We start from the raw sequence: 19,247 nt of genomic DNA on the forward strand, positions 1-19,247 counted from the left end.
GTGTTATTTATATACTAGGCCTGCTAATGCATTCGCAGTTAAGGGTGCGTGGGCATCGTACGGACCCCCCCCCCCCCCCCCCCCTTCTGCCACGGTTATTTCTCTTCTGTGCTTAAGCTACTCAACATTGACTGAAAGGCTCGTGGTATGACGAGAGGGCAATTTGCTGTGAAAACAAACGCACGGTTGACATATATATCAAATAAAGATCTTCTGAACAACAACACAGTTTACTGGATTTTATTTTTTCGTAAAGGCGGCTACATCCCTGCAGTTGTTTTGTCACACTTGACTCATCTTTCATGCATGTATTGAGTTTTGCTTTTGTTGTCATTGATCAAACAATTATTACAGTGATCTCACTCTTAAAAGATTTGCATGAAAGCCTAAGAAAACAGCGATGGGAGACAGGTTTGTATGTTTAAAGCCTGGGCAACTAGTGCGACTAGTGTCGCAGTGGCGACTGTTGGTTGCTTAGTCGAGTCGAAACTAATGTTTTTTTGCAACTACTCCGTTAATCATGCCGCCACGACTACTACCAAAAAAGTCGCGACTACCTGTTTGGTGAACCAACTGTGTTGCTCACGACTATTCACAACAACATAATTTACTTTAAAAACACAATCAGACATCAGTGACACAATCCTTTCGTCATGAATTTTACTATATTGCGCCTGCAGCAAACAATATGCCGGATGCAGAAATTGATGCAGAAAATGATGCATTGAGAAATGAGTAAAACAATGTCACAACAAAATTTTTTGTCTCAGTTTTAGCATGTAAAAACGTGTTAGCCAGTTATGGTATGTAATGGTATAATACCAACTGGTTAATACATTGTTACATGCTAAAATAATTTTTGAGTCACTGAGACGGAAATTATTTTGTGACTTGTTTTCATTTCTCAAAAACTACAGCACCTCAGTAAGTAATATTTGAAGGGAAGCTTTCTACTATCATTATCTTCAAACTGCGTAAGTCTAATGTAAATATGTGGACATTTTGAAAAAGTACCTGAATCTTTAACTGACAATTATGACATAAAGAGTGAGGTTGTCCAACTACTTGTACCATAAGTTATAGGAAAAAAACTTGCTTTACTCAATAGAGGCATTCTCTTAAATTTTGTATTTTGTTTTTATCCATTAATATAAAAGAAAGTGTTGCTAATGGCTCCCAAATGTTGTCTCTGTATTTAAATAAATATTCACAGATGCATTAAAACTCTTAAAATATATCCTAGAGGGATTGCCGCATTCTCCAAAAAGGCGAAAAAATACAAAATTTGAATACTTAAAATTGTACTACATGAAAAAAAAAAAAAAAAGTAATACATCATTAAAAAATACGAACATATGCAAGAATGGGATCACGTAGAATTAAAACAACTCTTTTGAATCCCTCTTGCAAAAAAGAAAACCACACAACAAAAAGTAACACCAGACAAATAGTAAAACTACACCAAAAAGTGATAATAATAATATAAAAAGTAACACCCATTTCAGACAGGTGCGCCAGAGTCGCGCCGAACCAAATAGATTAGGAGCGACTCCAGGTCGACCCAAATCAGTTTTGATTTCAGACAGGCAAACTTAACAAAACAATTACATTGGCTCGGCTCCTGACAAGATCGACGCCTGAAACCACGGCGCTCCAGAGTCGTTTTCAGACTGCTAACTATTTTAGACGTGAAATTTTTCATGAACTTGATTCAGAATTTGGGTCGCCGTGACTCTGGAGCGCCTGTCTGAAACAGGTATTACACAACTTAAAAATGTAATCTATTCACCCATGATCATTCTACTCCCACGCAGCTCCGTCGTGCTCATTCTCGCCATCCACCGCAGAATGAACCACTGCCATACTCTTGAGGGCGATCTTCATGCTGTCCAGCAAGGACCCCAGGCCGCTCTTTCCGGCGGTGGTCAGCGAAGGCATGGACGAGGCACTCAGCTTTCGGTGTTCCTGGCTAGTCTCCAGCTCTGACACGGCTTCTTGCCTGGAGTCTCTCCTTGCTCCCCTCCTCCTGATGTCCTCCATCAGGTCATTGCGAGACAGGACGGAGTCAGAAGCCGACTCTGTCAGATGCCGCGGCTTGGTGTTTAGAATCCCTGGACCGTTCTTAGGTGGTGGTGTTTTGCTCTTAAGCTCACTGGGTTTGGTGACTTTCTTGGATGTACTTGCCTGTGAGTCAACCGAATTGTTACTATTTACATTGTTGGATGCTTCTGCGGTACAAAGAGTTCCTGAACTGTTTGACATACTTTCATTCTTTGGTCTTTCATGCGGAGAATCAGGAGCTGTTTTAGCCGCTGATCTTTTCTGTTCTCTGTTTGCTTCTGGATTTGCCAACTTGTCAGCACAAGGAACAACTGACAAATCCCCATTTGAAAGCCTTGTCGGGCCTGATGATGCTTTACTCGAGTCGCCATCAGAAACTGCATCTGAGAAATCCAGCTTAAATTTGACTCCTTGATCTTGTCTACTGAGGCTTCCGCTTGGACTTGTTGCTGGACTGCTTCTCATGTTCCGGTTCTGAGCTTGCAGCTCCTCGTACGGTAGACCCAGATCCCCCGTGACGGAGTTAGTAGCAGGATTGGCCATAGCTGTCCTCAAGTCCTTCAAAGTGACAATTGTCCGAGATGGTGCACTTCCTTGTTTAGGTGCTTCCTGTTTGTTGCTTGTGCTCATGGACCCTGAGTAAAGCAACTGCGCATTGTTCTGAACACGGTGAGGTCTGGGCTGAACATTGAGGGCACTGCAGGCTGACTGCCCTCTCCTCGACCCCGAGTGTTGCTGGAGAAGCATCTTAAAGTCGTCCATTGGGGTTTGTGGCTTTCCAGACACGAGGCATATTTTGACGGGTGTATGCTCAACGTCTACCATATCAGAGAAAGTGATACTCCTAACAGAGTTCAAAGAGCTGACGGAATCTGTTGGACTCATAGCCAAGCTGGTGTGCCTGCCTAAAGACCAATGCCTTGTCCCGTTGCTCTTGGCCTCGTTCAGGGATGTCTCTCCCTTCCGCCTCACTTTTAGGATTGAACTCTTTGGTCTTTTGTTTGGGTCATAGACGTAGCTGTCGTCCATGAGCATCGAGGGGACATGACTGAAGGAATTCCCACACATCTCCGTGTCATAAAATGAATGATAAGCTATGCTGTTCCTAGAGAAGGGGGTGGAATTTGGCAACCATATGTTAGTATCCTCAGACTTGGACGGGGCCGACACGGCAGGCATGTTGTACTTCTGTCTCTTTTGTAGGAGCTGCCGCTCCATCTCCTCAGCAGCACGAATAATGGCCAGATCAGGGTCAAGGTTATCGGCTTCAATACCTAAATGGTATGAGTTCCTGAAAGAGGTTTCTTTGTCCATGTCCTCAATGAGTTTCTGCTGCTGTCCCGTCTGATCAGGAAAGACAACATTCTCATTGATCTTAGTCAACTCATGCCTTTGGTGATCCTCCGGGCCTTTACTGCTGGGCTCTGTCAGTGTTGGAGAGCTGCATGAAGCTGCTTTGTTGTTCTTTGATTTTCGCATCATGTTTAAGATCTCCTCTCTCTGCTCTCTGGTCATGGCCTGGGAACCGTTTCCAACCACCGGATCTTTCACACTGTTGATAGCATTATAGTTCTGAGGTGCTTGGTTCTGAACACTGCTGACGTAACCCTGAAAGCGCTGTTTCCGTTGGAGGGTGTCCAGCCCCTTCTTAGCGGCAACCGTCAATCTCTCAGACTGCTCATTTAACTGTTCTTCGGACACAGACAAAGGAGTGCTGCTGCTGTGATCCAACGCCTGATCTAAGTTCTGCTTGACCAGGGCTTCTGTTTCATGCCTCGGTCGTCGCTTCAAAGTGTTATAATTCTCAGGGTACACCCCAAGAGGAGAAACAACACAATCTCTATCTGAGCCGTCCTGCTCCAAAGTTTCTCCACCGTCTTGAGGTAGAGAATCAGTATCTTCGTTCTCAGCTCTTGATATACCGAAAAACCTATCCCGGGCGTTCATGATCTTCACTTTACCTTCATGGGTCGGGGAGGAGGATTGTGAGGAAGTAGGTGATGGTAACAAAAGAGGCTCAGCTTTGGATCCCGCCGGAAGGACTGAACTGGAAGGTTGGATGACATGGGTGGTGAAGGTTGGCACTGATTCCTGGACAGGGGCAGTCCTGACAGAGGTACTCCCTGAAGAAGTCAAACTATTTGAAGACACCACCTGTTTTTGATTTCCAGACGCCTTACTCCTTCGGTTTGCCTCCAGAATATCCGGCTGCTGTTTTGTCGAAAAGTTCTGCGAGACCTCCGAGGTCCAGGCATCCACCCTGGAAGCTGGACGGCTTCCCCCTTGGATGCCGCTCAACTGACTGTCAAGGCTCTCTAGGGATTTGGAGCTGCCGCTGAAGCAGAGTTTATACATGGCTGGGTCTGTAGGCGTCTGAACAGGAGTGAGGGTTGGGGTTGTTGTTGTGTCACTGCTGATTGTGCTGGTTTCGGAGGCAGTGTCGGTGAGGGAGGATGGAGAGATGCTACGGTTGTCTTCGGAGAGGATTAAGGGCAGCAGATGATGACCTCCTGATGAGACACAAACAAATCAACATTTTCTCTGTGAGAATTTAACATAAAATGTTTAATATGACAATACAATTGTTAAAACAATTTTGGGAGTAGAACTTTGAAGTTTGTCACAAGGCCCAAATTCAGAGAGCTGTTCGGAAGAAAAAGAAGCACAACAAAATAAACATGCATATCAGAATACTGTTACCAGCCAAATTGGCATGTAAACATATGTGACTGGTATCCAGCATATTTTTCGCCTAGCAGAATTTTTTGAAGCAGTTTCTCCTGCTTAAGAAGCTCTATGACATTGGGCCCAGGGCCTGCTTAAGTAGAAAACATTTCTGAACAATTTTCTGCTTAGCAGAAATGAGCAGGATACCAGTTGATATTATACATGTGACATGGTATTTCGGCTGGCAACCCTGTTCTGGTAAGCATAATTTTGTTATACTTTTTTTGTGCTTAAGAAGCACAATATGCCCATATATGTCTTCACTGTACACTTACCTGCTTTGTTCTGATTCACAGGTGTGTTCGGAGTACTGCTCAATTCGTCTGCAACCACAGACTCCACTCTGATTGGTGGAGGAGGCGGCCTCCTTTGATTGGACGATTTGGGCATAACAGGTGGCGCAACAGCCAATGACGTCCTTTTGTGTTTAGACAGGACTGCGGGTGGATCTTTACCCTGGTTTAAGTTAACAGACAGCGGCTCTTTTGTGAGACTCGACCTGCGTTTTTTACTAAGGCGACGGCTTGGAAGGCCACAGTCAGAGTGCATGGACGTCCAGTATCCCTCATGGTCGACTGAGTGACCTGATGTGCTGTCAGAGTCGATGTAGTCACTGTTGATGTCTGCGAGGTAGACTTCCAGGTCGATGCTACCGTTATCGGAGAATGCTGTTGAGCTGGCGGGGTTCTCAGACGACGATGACGAATCAGATAAGTTATCTGAGGTGAAGATCACTTCGCAGTGGCCTTCCGGAGATTTCCTTACCAGGGACACATTCCCGGCCTCTGGTGGCATTCGACGATCGGTGGCCGCCCCGACGCTCTGCAGCCACGAGTCTGTGTCCATCTGAGTGAAACCGCTCAGTACGTTGTTTGGACTGTTCGTCGGGGTCGAGGAACCGCTGCTGGAATCCCCCGTCGAAGCGTAGGACAGACTGCTGGGGCGATCCGATTTCCCACGGCTATGCTTCCGATCCAGGCTCCTCAAACCGCCGTTGAACTTGGGGAAACTTAAATTCTCACTCGACAGAGAAACTGCCGAATCTGATGGTGATGTTGTCGTCGAGCTCAAAAATTCATACGAAAGGGCGTTTCCGAGGTCAGAGTTCATGGAGGTCCTTGCACTGTCTGTTCCACTCCAGTTGCCAGAACTGGACTGACGTTCTTCCTTTCTTGCCGATGACTTGGAGTTTCGTAACCGGACCTTCGTTGTTGGGAAGTTTCTCTGTAGCGTGTTTATCGGGAGACCAGTCTCTGCGTCCCCGCTACTATTGTTCGCTGTCCGTGTGTTTATAGTGACCGTAGTGGCACTGGATGAGATGACAGCATTCGGTACTTGCTTGTTTGAGGAGACGTAGACAGTTTTGTTGGAGGCTTGGGCTGGGGATAGGGGAACCAACGAAGCGATTTGGGATTGGGGAAGGGATCCCGGTGGAATGGCTAATGAATGTGGTCGTCTTCGGGGTGGTCCAGGCCAGATTATATCAGAACTTGAGGAATAACCTGCAAAAAAAACATAAAAAAAACACATTATTTACAGATGTCTTTAAATTTGTATAACCATGAAATAAATTAAGTAGGGGATTAAGGAGTTTTGGGTTTGGTCCAAACCAGACTGGTTTTTTTTTCATATCTATTTTTTCAAAAACAATTTATGAGAGAACACTTAACATCACAAGGCCTGACGACCACTTCATAGTGAGGGTTACGCTTAACTAATTTGGGCTATCCACCCAAATCAACTGCTACCAGGGGCACGTTGCCACCTACTCCTGGGGATGAAACAGGGTTACCCCTTCACAGTCTGTAAGGATGTAGACATGGATATCATAGGAGCCTGGCTGGTAGAGCAAAATGCACTACTTGACCTTCCCAACTGTTTACAAAGCAATTATGGTTAAGTGCCTTGCTTAGGGGCACAAGGGTCATGACAGGTTATTGAACCCACACTCTGCTGCTGACAACAACAGAGCTTTGGTTGGGTGAACTCCATGTAGAACACTCGTCCACCACACTCCACTTACATGGAACGATAACTGTACCAAGGAAACTGACCACGGCCTAGACTTACATAGAAACAAAACCCTCTGTTGCCCTCGCTTGGCCATGATGCCCCTACAAAAGTTTCCAAAAACTTAAAGATTTTCCAATGGAAGTGCCCTTTGCAAAATGAAAATGGCCTTGTCAATTCAAAGATACAATTCCAGGGCTGTGACTGCCAGAGAGTACATGTGGAAATTACATGTACCCCAAGTTTCTTAACCCACAAATTTTGCTTTGAAGCGTCCAGTATCCATTCATCAGAATCATTCATCAATACATGAACATAAAATCTTTTTGAGTTGGTGGGGGAGGGGGGGGGGTTCTGTAAATAACAGTGGTGTAACAACTTTTTTCTATTCAGAACCCTCACAACTTGTGGAAAGATTATTTACTCAGATACGTAGATGGTGTTACTGCAAACCTTACTGATTGTATCTCTATCATGCAATTTGCCAAATCCTCCTAAAAGGCACTGGACACTGTTGGTAATTACTATATAAAAAAAGACCGAAGTCTTTTATTATGCATCTGAAAGCGCAACAAGGGTGTTTTTTCTTTCATTATTGCTTTTCAAACTTTGGTGACCAATTGAGCCCAAATTTTCACAGTTTTGTTTAGTTATGCATATGTTGGGATACACCAAGTGAGAATACTGGTCTTTGACAGTTACCAAAGGTGTCCAGTGCCTTTAACAAAAATGTGGACTCTGATAAAACCTGGCGGGACTTCATGGATTTGTCATACCTTGACTTGGACTTGGCGTTGGGACAGAGTCCTGCAGAGGTAAAGCCACCGAGTGTCGATTCCTCCCAGCTAACTTTTCCTGTGCCTTCTTCTCCTGATGCTTCATGTGGCTCTCTCTCCACTGCTGGAGACCGGGGAAGATGATGGGACCAGGAAGCCGCAGCGACTTCGGCCTCCGTCGAGTCCTGACAGGTTGAATCACGGCGATGCCCGCCGGCGACTCTTTAGGCTTGACCTGCCGGAATGCCCGCCGGTCAAGACTAAGCGTCTTCAGTTCCTCAAAGTTGCTCTCCGGGTCGGTGGAGCGTTCGTCCCCTGAGGCGGACTCGACCTGGAGCTCCGCTTGAACCTCGTCCGGAATCCCAGACACCGTTCTCCGCCAGCGTTTCTTCTTCGCCTTCTCCAGTTTGCGACCCATCGCCGTGAGGGATCGACGGAAAGTCTGCATCCGCTCAAAACCTGTCCCCGAGGTGTCCACACTGACAACAGACGACTGGGCGATGTTCTTACGCATGACTTCCTCCGGTGTCGGGAGGGTGCCGCGGTTTGGAGGGATGTAGTCATCGAGGAGGTCACCTTCCGACCGGGGCCTGGATGGTAGCTTAGAGTACGGGAGGAGTGGTTTGCGTCGTCTCTTCTCAAGCGAATCCTAATAACGGAAATAACGACGGAAACAGGTGTTTAGTCAAATAGTTTGGGTTTCCAATCCATTTCCATTATTCCCAATCCAGTGAGAAAAACAGGAACGTTAGGTATCAGAAGCTCAAACTGGACCCCATTGAAAAGAAAATTCACACAATTTATCACATTTTTGCAACATACTAGTCCCCATTTAGAAGAAAATTTACATACAATGTAATTGAACAATTTCTTACAACATACAAAACCCAAACAAAAAGAAAAATCACATTATTAAAACATTTCTTGCAACCACAAAGAAAGGGTTTTAAAGTTGTTCACAGCAACAGTTTTATACATATGTCATTATTGGAAAGATTGAACAAACACAAAAACATGTGTTAATAAGGGGGAGGGGATGAGTCGGTCAAACATTTTGAAAAAGAAAAGTGCAACAATCAATTCAGGTGAAACGTTAAAGATTACACATAAATTTTAACACAACCACAACGGAAATTCTCACATAATGCACAAACAGGATCAGCGTTTATTTATGAGACGCTTTTCGAACAAATTTGTGTTAATGAACTGACAAACAAGCCCCCCCGGTGATCTATAGTTCTGCAGTCACTAACATGCAGTTGGAAAAACAACTTCGCTTTGTTTTTTTGGGGGTTGATTTTTGTATTCTGTTTTTGTCCTCGACTTGAAGTTCTTTTTCTCCTGAAATGCCTGATTCAGTCAAGAAGCAGCCTGTGGCAGTAACCCATGGCAACTAGTTCTTTAACCAACATCGTACGGCCACGAAGGGTAAAAAATGTGGTACTCAAATGGATATTACCGAATTGGTAAGAAAAAAATTAGTGAAGATCACAGATTTACATCAGCCTTTACACGGTCTAATGATGATGATAGTAGAATACATCTCTAGAAATATGTCAGATTTGATGAGAAATAAATTATCTTATTTCGCGTTTGGTGTTTATCGCTCAGTTCATTTATTCATTTTTTTTTTTTTTTTTTTTTTTTTTTTTTTTTTTTTTTCAGTCAACATTTTTTGTTTAGTTCCAACATTCACATGGCTGCAATTGCAGTTTTGCAATTTTGTTCCCCGAAGTACATATATATGTACATGTACATTTACGGGGGGAGCCCTTTTGCAAAATGTTCTACAGCGTAACATTGATCGGTAAGGCAAATTGGACAAGAGGACTTCTTGAAAATTGCTCTAAAGATTGTTCGTCTCCCTTTTCCACTTTCTTGTTGAAGTAGGCATAATTGTTGTGTTGTACAGTGGATCACAGTGCATAAATTGTTGACACAGAACATCCGGAAAAAAAAGTCTTTGGCTGACCATTTTTTATTTTGAATATTCCATCACAAAATAAACTCAACATCTGGATTTGTTAAGATTTTTATTTTATTTTTTCCCCTCTGTGTTTTTTTCTTCAAAGGAATGTGTTACATGAAACATTGTTTTTCTTTCTCCTGACAAACTGACACCATAAGATGTAAAGACGTAGCGCCGTCAGCATTCTAGTCGACAAGGAGAGGCCCAAGATGTCAACATCTCACTTGATAACCTTATACTACACTGACATGTTCTCAGGCATCTTCCACATATAAAACCACTCTTGTCTTCGTGCTCCGAATCAAGCAGCCCCCCCCCCCCCCCCGACCATCCCGCATGGACGCTGCTTTCGGAAAGACGCAACATTTTCATTTCCAAAACTAGCTCTTGGCTAAGGTTGTGGCTTTTGAAGAGATATATGTACTTGTCAGTTGTAACCTTTCTGTAACTTGCATAAGCCCCCAAAGATAATAAACATTTTGCAATGACTATGCTTCCCGAAAGATGCAACATTTTCATTTTCAAAACAGCTCTTTGCTAAGGTTGTGGCTTTTGATGAGAAACTTGTGAGTTGTACCCTTTTTCCATGTGATACACAGGGTGTTTTCAACACTATGCCACGGGTTATAGAGAAGTAAAGTTGAATGTGCCCTGTGCCCTGTGCCCTGTGCCACAGAATGTCTCAAAAAATATGGGTGAATCACACTTCGTGTGGTTACAGATACTGTATCTGTATCATACAAGAAAAACAAATCTGTTAGCCGTTTCGTATTGCCGAACACCTTGTGCCTCTTTGCTTCTTCGTCTTGCCTTTTTCTCCTTCTTAAAATCTACTTTTCCTTTTTTTTTCTTCTTCCCCTTTCTTGTTTACAGTCAGTGGACACTATCGGTAATTACTCAAAACAATTATCAGCATAAAACCTTACTTGGTAACGACGAGTAATGAGAAGCTACATGTATTGATAGAAACGGCTCCTTCTGAAGGAGTGATTTTCCACCAATTTGATTTTGAGACCTGAAGTTTAGAATTTGAGGTCTCGGAATCAAGCATCTGAAAAAGCACACAACTTCATGTGACAAGGGTGTTTTTTCCACAGGCTTGTTATTTTATGCATATGTTGAGATACACCAAGTGAGAAGACTGGTCTTTGACAATTACCAATAGTGTCCAGTGTCTTTAACTATTTTCATATGTTCTTTTCACATTTTCTTATCCCTTTTTTTATTTCCCTATCTTTAAAGAAATATTTGATTTGTTATTTTTTTCCATTTTTTTTTTTGGGGGGGGGACATTGTCAGCTTTTCATCTTCAACTATTCTATTTTCCCAAAAGCTTGAGCAAGTCTACTCCCGTCTTAAAAAAAACACAATTCTGTCCAAATTAGCGTCCCAAAATATTGAGGAATCACAATCATTTATTAAATACAGATTCTCAAACACCATACATACCATTGAAACCAACAAGTGTTGTGAGTGCATGATGAACACAGGAATGATGAAACATCGCCATGGAATCATGCGAGTTTGAGGAAAAAGATGAAATACAAACTTGGGTTAGCAACATGCAGGGTCAGTTAATTTGTTTGAAAGGCAGTGGACATTATTGGTAATTACTCCAAATAATTATTAGCATTAAACCTTTCTTGATTACGAGTAATGGGGAGAGGTTGATAGTATAAAACATTGTGAGAAATAGTTCTCTCTGAAGAGATGAATTATGTTTCCACGAATTTGCCTTCGAGACCTCAGATTTAGAATTTGAGGTCTCAAAATCAAGCATCTGAAAGCACACAACTTCGTGTGACCATGGTTGCGACAAGGGCGTTTTTTTTTGTGTTTTTTTTCATCCGATACGACCAATTGAGCTCAAATTTTCACAGGTTTGTTATTTTATGAAGACTAGTGAAGACTGTGAAGACTAGTCTTTGACAACTACCAATAGTGTCCAGTGTCTTTAATAAAAGAAAAAGATGGAGAAAACTTTCAGTCAAGAGGATTTACTGCAATGGAAAAAAATAGCAGCACACCACATAATTAATACTGTTAGGGAACAAGGTTATTTGACAAAAACACTGCCACAATCTCAACAAAAGAAACACGTGTGACAAACGCGTAGGAGTAAGCTTCAAATATAATATTAAACATTGACCAATATTGAGTAACGAATACACTGTGAAAATGTGCAGAAATATAAGGGCGTGTCCAAAACGGTAACTTCGGCTACAGCTATGGCTAGATCAGTGCGTCTGCCAGTGTTGAAGAATAGGCAGACGTGCGGAATCTAGCCGTAGCTGTAGCCAAAGTTGCTGTTTCGTACACGGCCTAAAACATTCGTACTTTCCCGAGTTCTGTATTTATAAAAAAGAAATTAAAAACTGAAAAAAAACACAGGCATTACTTGGGTGGGATTCAAAACCAGTTCTAGATTAGGCACTTTTAAACACTTTATCAAACTTAGTACCGAAGCAGCTTGCAGCTAAATGAGTGCACAGGTTTCCGGTCATTAACATAGACAATCTCTACCCTCATAAAAACCCATTTACTCCTTGGGGCGAGAAGCAATTATAGTTAAGTGTCTTGCCCAAGAACACAAGTGTCATGCCCGCGATTCGAGCCCGGGATTCGAGCCCGGGACTCGAGACCGGGTTTCGAACACCGGGATTCGAACCCCGGGATTGGAGCCCGGGATTGGAGCCCGGGATTGGAGCCCGGGATTGGAGCCCGGGATTGGAGCCCGGGATTCGAACCCTGGGATTGGAGCCCGGGATTGGAGCCCAGGATTCGAACCCTGGGATTCACCCGGGATTCGAACCCTGGGATTGGAGCCCGGGATTCGAGCCCGGGATTCGAACCCTGGGATTGGAGCCCGGGATTCAAGCCCTCCCTCTGAGGACTCAGTCAGTAGAACTTGAGTTTGATGCTCTACAGATCTTTGGCAATGCCACATTCACCATTTGCAGGATGCATACCTTCACGGATGCAAAACTCAAGTGTGCTACCAAGACTTTTCCCGGAAACTTCAAGTTGGACGAAGCTTGAGGAAGGTACTTCGCGTATACAATCAATCAATTGCGCATAAAAATATGGAAATATGAGTCTGCTACAATGGAAAACTCATAAAAGAGAAAACTCCTGACAGAGAAAACACCCAACAGAGAAAGCTCTCAACATGGAACAGTCCCCCCAACGGAGGAAACACATTGTATAACAATCAGGGAGATACTTGGAATAATATTTAAAATTAAAAGTAAAAAAAAAAAAAAGGTCTCAATATTTGGGGGGGGGGGGGGGGTTCAAAATTATTCATCAGAAAATCGAAGGATTGGTCTATTTTCAGTGAACTTTCTGCAGAATCAGAGAGAGTATGCAGCTCTGCCAACACAATAAACAGGGGCACCCCAGGGGAACCCCAGGGCCACCCCAGGGGCACCGCAGGGGCAGCAGAGGCAATTGCTTCCATTGGCATCGTGAAGTACCAAGCCTTAATAAACCCAGCAAACTTGCCATGCTGCCCACATTGCCACACCTACAGCTACTACGTTGTGATGTGCTCAGAGAAAGTTATCACCCAGTCCACAGTCTCTGAGGTGCTCGAAGAAAATTATCGCCCAGCGCACAGTCTGCGACAACTCTGCAGTCAATTCATACACCAACTACAATGTCAAAACCCGGCAAAGGGTCCAACTGCACTAATGTCAAAAACCTAACCACAGGCGGTAAATTTCAAAGAAACAACCACTTTCCCCTTACACTTTTTGTTCTTGTTGTTCAATCCGATTAACAGTGATTAAAGAGGTTTTCAATATAGATTCTACATAACCACCTCCCATGGGTTGGGACTCTCTGGAGTAGAAACTGACTGTGACAAATAACACTTGACAAATCTGACCTCACTCATCAGTCCACAAAATCCACTTAATATTGGCTACATAAATCCTGTAAATATAGAGGAGGGTTGGTTTACAGAATCAGTTATAACCCGATTTGTAAATTCAGTTAGTGGTCCCTAGCTCATTGGGTGTGACAAATAAGTATAAGTACATTTTTACTACACTTTGATCCTATTTTAAATGTACCGAGAAAGAATTTGACAGAAAGGTTTAAGTATCTCTCGTACAAGGATGTCAAAAAGACTAAGGCTTTAATCTGCTATAAGGCAAGAACTATGTGCATGACATCACAACTCTGCCAAGATAAGATTTTCTTCAATACGAACAATTTTTTTAAAATTATAAACATATCGAAATTGATAAATATTTACAGGCTAGAACTGCCTTAAAGGAACACGTTGCCTTCGATCGGACGAGTTGGTCTTTAAAAAGCGTTTGTAAACATTTGTTATACAGTCGGCCATTTATGGGAGTTGACTCAACAAAATGGCCGACCGTGTTAGCCGACGAGGTAAAAGGAAAACCCCCCATTTTTGAGGCATATTTGTGTGCATCATTGTATTCTACTGTAAAAACTTTTTTCCAACCGTATGCATTTTATAACAAACGGTTACGAACACTTTTCAAAGACCAACTCGTCCGATCGAAGGCAACGTGTTCCTTTAAAGCAGGCCTGGAATTACACGGAGTAGTGAGGCAGTGGCTTCTGTTGCCCTGGTCTTGTTCGTTGTGCGAGGTTGAAAAACCTGTCGACCCCACAGTAAACCGTTTATCCAGTACTATACATGTTAGTATGCAGTACCAAGTAGTTCATCGTCCATTGAGTTATTCATGCTACCTGGGCCCAATTTCATAGAGATGCTAAGCACAGAAATTTGTTGTTACAACTGACATCAGCTGCTAGGCTTACACGTACATCTGTTAAAACTTGTTCTTAGGTCTTTAATTAACATGTTTCCAAAACAGTTTTCTCAAATATGACTCCGTTTCAGAGGGAAATTTTTCACATAAAAAAATGGTTCTTTATAACCAGTAAGAGAGAACTTTATAACCAGTAAGATTTCAGACTAAAAATTAAACATAATACTACCTTTACTGGCTTCTTATTTCTCTTGAGAATTTTTCAGCTCAAATTCTAACATGGCCAAGCTGAGAGGAGTGGGGGGGGGGGGGGGGGGGGGGTAGACGACCATGACACAGATTTCCATAAAGGATCTCCACACTGACTCTAATGATTTACAGCTAACACTTAAATGGTGCAAAGCAGAAGGTTTAGATTTACGATGGTTTTAGCCTGGTGAGTTGCCAGGGTTCAAGGGCCCCTCAGAATCGAAACCAGCCGATTAATTATCAAACAAAACTATAAGGAAACTTCCTGCAGGACAACTAAAATAACTCACTTGTTGGTTCAACCTTAGGGGTTTTCTCAAATATTTGTTGGGTTTTTTTCCCTCCAAAACTCCTGTCCTAGTCCCAATTTCATAAAGCCTGTAAGACACAAATTTGCTTAGCATGAAATTTCTTCCTTGATAAAAACAGGATTACCAACCAAACTACCACATGATTTTCAGGATAAGCAAACAACAGCTGAATACTGATGGTAAATCTGTGGATATTGTGTTTTGTGTTACAAAAAGTACCCAGACCCTTTAACTACTAATACCAGTAACAAAACAATGTAGCGGAAGATTGAATAGTTTATAGGAGTTGACCCTCACAAAGACCTCCATGCTCACACCCAACAAAACCTAACAATTCCTGTGTAGTTTCGATTGCCATTCAGTCTATATATATATTGCATGCCTTCCTCCACAGTCCGTCTTTATTTTCCACACATCAAGGCATTAGACACTAGTGGTAATTACTCACTAACTTACTTGGTAATGAGCAATGAAGAGCTGTTGTTGATAGTATAAAACATTGTGAGAAACAGCTCCCTCTGAAGTAAGGTAGTTTTTTAGAAAGAGGTAATTTCTCCCTCAAATAATAAAAGACTTTGCAGCTGAAGCCATTTATTATGCATCTGAAAGCACACAAAGTTGTGCAACAAGGGTGTTTTTCTCTACAATATTCCCTTGCACATTCAGTGACAAATTGAGTCCGAATTTTCACAGGTTTGATTTTAGGCATATGTTGGAATACACCATGTGAGGATACTGGTCTTTGACAATTAGCAAAGGTGTCCAGTGCCTTTAATATAATGTTTCTATTGGTGGTTGGTTGAATTACAGTTTATCTGGCCTGTTTTTGCTTTGTTTTTGAAAGGGCATCAAGGCAGTTTCTCCTTGGTAAAGGGTACCCTCCAGACGAAAAAGAAAATGTCACTCTAGCATTTCAAAGGCACCAAGGCAATGATTACGACCATACCTTTCACAAAAAGGTTTTAGTGAAACTCAATTTTTCATGTAGTTGTTTAAAAGTAAGTGAAGACTTTCACGAATAAGTAGTAGTTTCAGCAAGTATGAATGTTGTAGAAGATAAGGCCGAGTAAAAAAAAAGAAGATGTTTCACGTCCGGGTTTTTCAAAAAAAGGAGGAAGAGGGGCTTTTTATTTTTTATTTTTTATTTCAAGATGGCCGCCATTCTTTGTTAAAATGTCAAATATCCATTGTTTTTTCTACTGCTGAAATCCACAAAACATAAATGAAACAATTTAGTCGAGGCATTCAGACAAGACATTCAGAATGTTTTTGCTGAGATCATTTAAAATAACCCTATTTAAGATTTAAAAAAAAAAAAAAAAAATGTGCATAAAAAAATAAAATAAAAAATAAAATAAAAAAGGAGGCGGCCTGTAAAAAGGAAGCGGGCGGGGACGCGAAACATCGAAGAAGTGCCGACTCTACTTTTCATGATACGCAGTTCTTTCAGTAAATTACTACTCTATCTTTTTCACAGATACCTAGTTGTTTTAGTTAATTATAACTCTGCCTTTCACATTATACATAACGGTTTCAGCAAATTACCCCTCTACTTTTCACGAATACGTAATTGTTTCAGCAAATTGGCGACTCAACCTTTCACAACTACGAGTATACTGCACATGAACGCTTTGCCAGTGCACACTGGACATGTACAGTACTCCAACGATACATGGAGTGGGAAACTTAATTGGTAATTTTTCTTAAAACCTGATCTCCTGGTGTGAGAGTAATTCTTTAATGTGTAAGGCTGCTGTGCAAGCTGCGTGGGGTGTTTCCTTCATGATCCAATACTTCCTACATCTGTGCACCAGGGCTGTAATTCAGCTCAAGAGTCGACGACGATAAAAATGTGGCACTGCTGTTTAAAGGAATATTACAGAATTGGTTTTGCTAACAAAACAGTTCCTGGCAGTGTAAGCACTTTATGTAATCCACCATATACATAAACTGACAAACTTGTAGAAGAAGTTTGAGATCAATCGGCCGCCTTGGTCACAAGAAAATAGTGAAAAGCTGATAGCACATTTTGCGTGACATTGATGGGAAAAAATGAATAAAACGCTCACTGAGCGATAAATTCCAAACGCAAAGTTAAATTATTTATTTCTCATCAAATATGACATTTCAGGCAGAAATATTTCAGGGGGTGTTTTCTACCATTATTAGACCGTGTAAGTTTGATGTAAATCTGTGATCTCCACGATTTTTATTTCTTACCAATTCTGTAACGTAAGTTCCTTTAAGCACAAAAATAACCTATGTATACATGTACAGACAATTATCTTTACCAGAATAAGGTTACCAGCCAAAACACAGTCACATGTACCATTTGTGACTGGTATTCTGCCTATTTTTTGCTAAGCAAGATATCATTAAGCAATATTTTTTTTTGCTTAAAGACAACTTCCTGTAGAGGATTCTGAGGGATTTGGCGGAGGGCTCTGATGAAAAGATTTGGCATGTGGACTTTACAATATTATCAGCAAACGTTCAGATTCAAAGTAACCATTTGCAATTTGAAAGTTATAAACCCTGTACTTGTGTCACAAAAAAGTAAAACTGAAAGGGGTGCCTTGATGGAAAATTGAAGCATCACTTTTATAGCCTACGGAAACTTTTCTAACATGAGTACGATTTCACTGATCAACCCTAGTTCAACTTGCCGCACAACATCAGAACTGCTCCAAACGAGAACATTTTCGAGCATCTACTGAAAACTTACCTGTTTAATCATTCATTTTTGTTAAGCGCTTCAGGACTGTTGTGTGAAGCGCTATATAAGTGCCGTTCATTAATATTACTATTATTATTAAAGGCAGTGGACACTATTGGTGATTACTCAAAATAATTATTAGCATAAAACCGTTCTTGGTGATGACTAATGGGGAGAGGTTGATGGTATAAAACATTGTGAGAAACAGCTCCCTCTGAAGTGCCATAGTTTTCGAGAAAGAAGTAATTTTCAAGCATTTGATTTCGAGACCTCAAGTTTAGAACTTGAGGTCTCGAAATCAACCATCTTATAGCACACAACTTCGTGTGACAAGGGTGTTTTCTTCTTTCATTATTATCTCTCAACTTTGATGACCGATTGAGCTCAAATTTTCACAGGTTTGTTATTTAATGCATATGTTGAGATACACCAACTGTGAAGGCTTGTCTTTGACAATTAACAATAGTGTCCACTGCCTTTAAAACATATTATATATGCTGTGCACAAATTCACCCGCTGCGTGTACTCATTCCACAGCCCTTGATCAGGAGACTTCTATCCAAGCCCACTGGTACACCCAAACAAACAAAACAATTTGGGGTGTTTTTGCGTGCCGGCAAATTGCCCTATAAATTTGACCCACTCAATAAGTACAGGCACACCTTAGTATTGACACAAGCTTCAGTCGACAAGTCAGTTCTCATTTCGTCACAACGGACAATGGTTTTCAAGCACAGTCAAGGAAAAGAAAACAGCCAGAGCCCATTTCTGTTTTCTGTCTCTTTTGTAGCTTTGCATAGCCCACATTTTTATAAAGACCACTTGTTAAATATTAACAGAACGTAAACATGGCATTACAAATGGCCTCTCTGCAAACAGACTTTTTATGATCGTCAAGGCTTCACCCATGTCATTGCAGTATCTCAGTGTATATGGGTTATGAAGCATTCAAAAAGGCAAAATTTAATAGATTTGCTGGTAGGGGAAGAGAGTGGCTGGTTTACCTTCATAGAAAGGCAGAGTTAACCCACGAATGGTTGAATTCTTTGTAGTCCATGTTCTCCTCAAAAATCACGGTTCTGCCAAGGACTTCTTTAGAAAATGTTTCCCTGGAAACCGTTGTGATATAGATGAGTTACATGGTAGATCATATAAACAAAACTAAAACCAAAGAAGTGCTCAAAATTAATGGCTTTTGGATACCGTTTTATTGGTAAATAGTATTAAATACCCAATTTTACATTTCGTTGAAACCTTGAAAGGAAATTGCAAGTATAATATTAAAAATTTAGAAAATGTGCGGTGGTAGAATTCAGAGGAAATTCTTGCAGTGGTGGTTGGGGAATCATGAGTGCCAGGAGGGTTTTCCGGCACCGACCACTGTGGACAGAACCCAGATAATCAGTCCTGATTTGCCAAGATGAATTTTTTTTTTTTTAAGTACTAATATTTTTTTTGTAAAACACACGTACATTTGTATCTGGGAAAATGTTAAAATGGGTATTTAAAGGGAAGGTATGGCTTGGTAATCACTCTTAAAGGAACACGTTGCCTTGGATCGGTCGAGTTGGTCTTTGAAAAGCGTTTTGTAACCGTTTGTTATTAAGTGCATATGGTTGGAAAGATGTTGTAAAAGTAGAATACAATGATCTACACAAATATGCCTCGAAATTGCGT

The 19,247-nt window shown here is 41.6% G+C and overlaps 1 protein-coding gene across 3 annotated transcripts in view; it reads right to left on the bottom strand.

Moving 5' to 3' along the window:
* Positions 1-946: 946 nt before the first annotated feature.
* LOC117296505 (Nance-Horan syndrome protein-like) overlaps positions 947-19,247 on the bottom strand; it is a 56,873-nt gene continuing 38,572 nt past the window's right edge. Inside the window, exons 1-4 of one of the 3 annotated variants that reach the window (XM_033779473.1) lie at positions 10,993-11,070; positions 7,575-8,223; positions 5,064-6,290; positions 947-4,571 (exon numbers count right to left, since the gene is read on the bottom strand). In XM_033779473.1, the coding sequence (XP_033635364.1) occupies positions 1,801-4,571; positions 5,064-6,290; positions 7,575-8,223; positions 10,993-11,061 (4,716 nt within the window). In that variant the 5' untranslated portion in view covers positions 11,062-11,070 and the 3' untranslated portion in view covers positions 947-1,800. Of the gene's footprint in view, positions 4,572-5,063; positions 6,291-7,574; positions 8,224-10,992; positions 11,071-19,247 lie in introns of those variants that run through there. The other 2 variants (XM_033779472.1, XM_033779471.1) reach the window with 2 other exon arrangements.

This window comes from Asterias rubens, chromosome 11 (assembly GCF_902459465.1).
Source record: "Asterias rubens chromosome 11, eAstRub1.3, whole genome shotgun sequence".
Lineage (NCBI taxonomy): Eukaryota > Metazoa > Echinodermata > Asteroidea > Forcipulatida > Asteriidae > Asterias > Asterias rubens.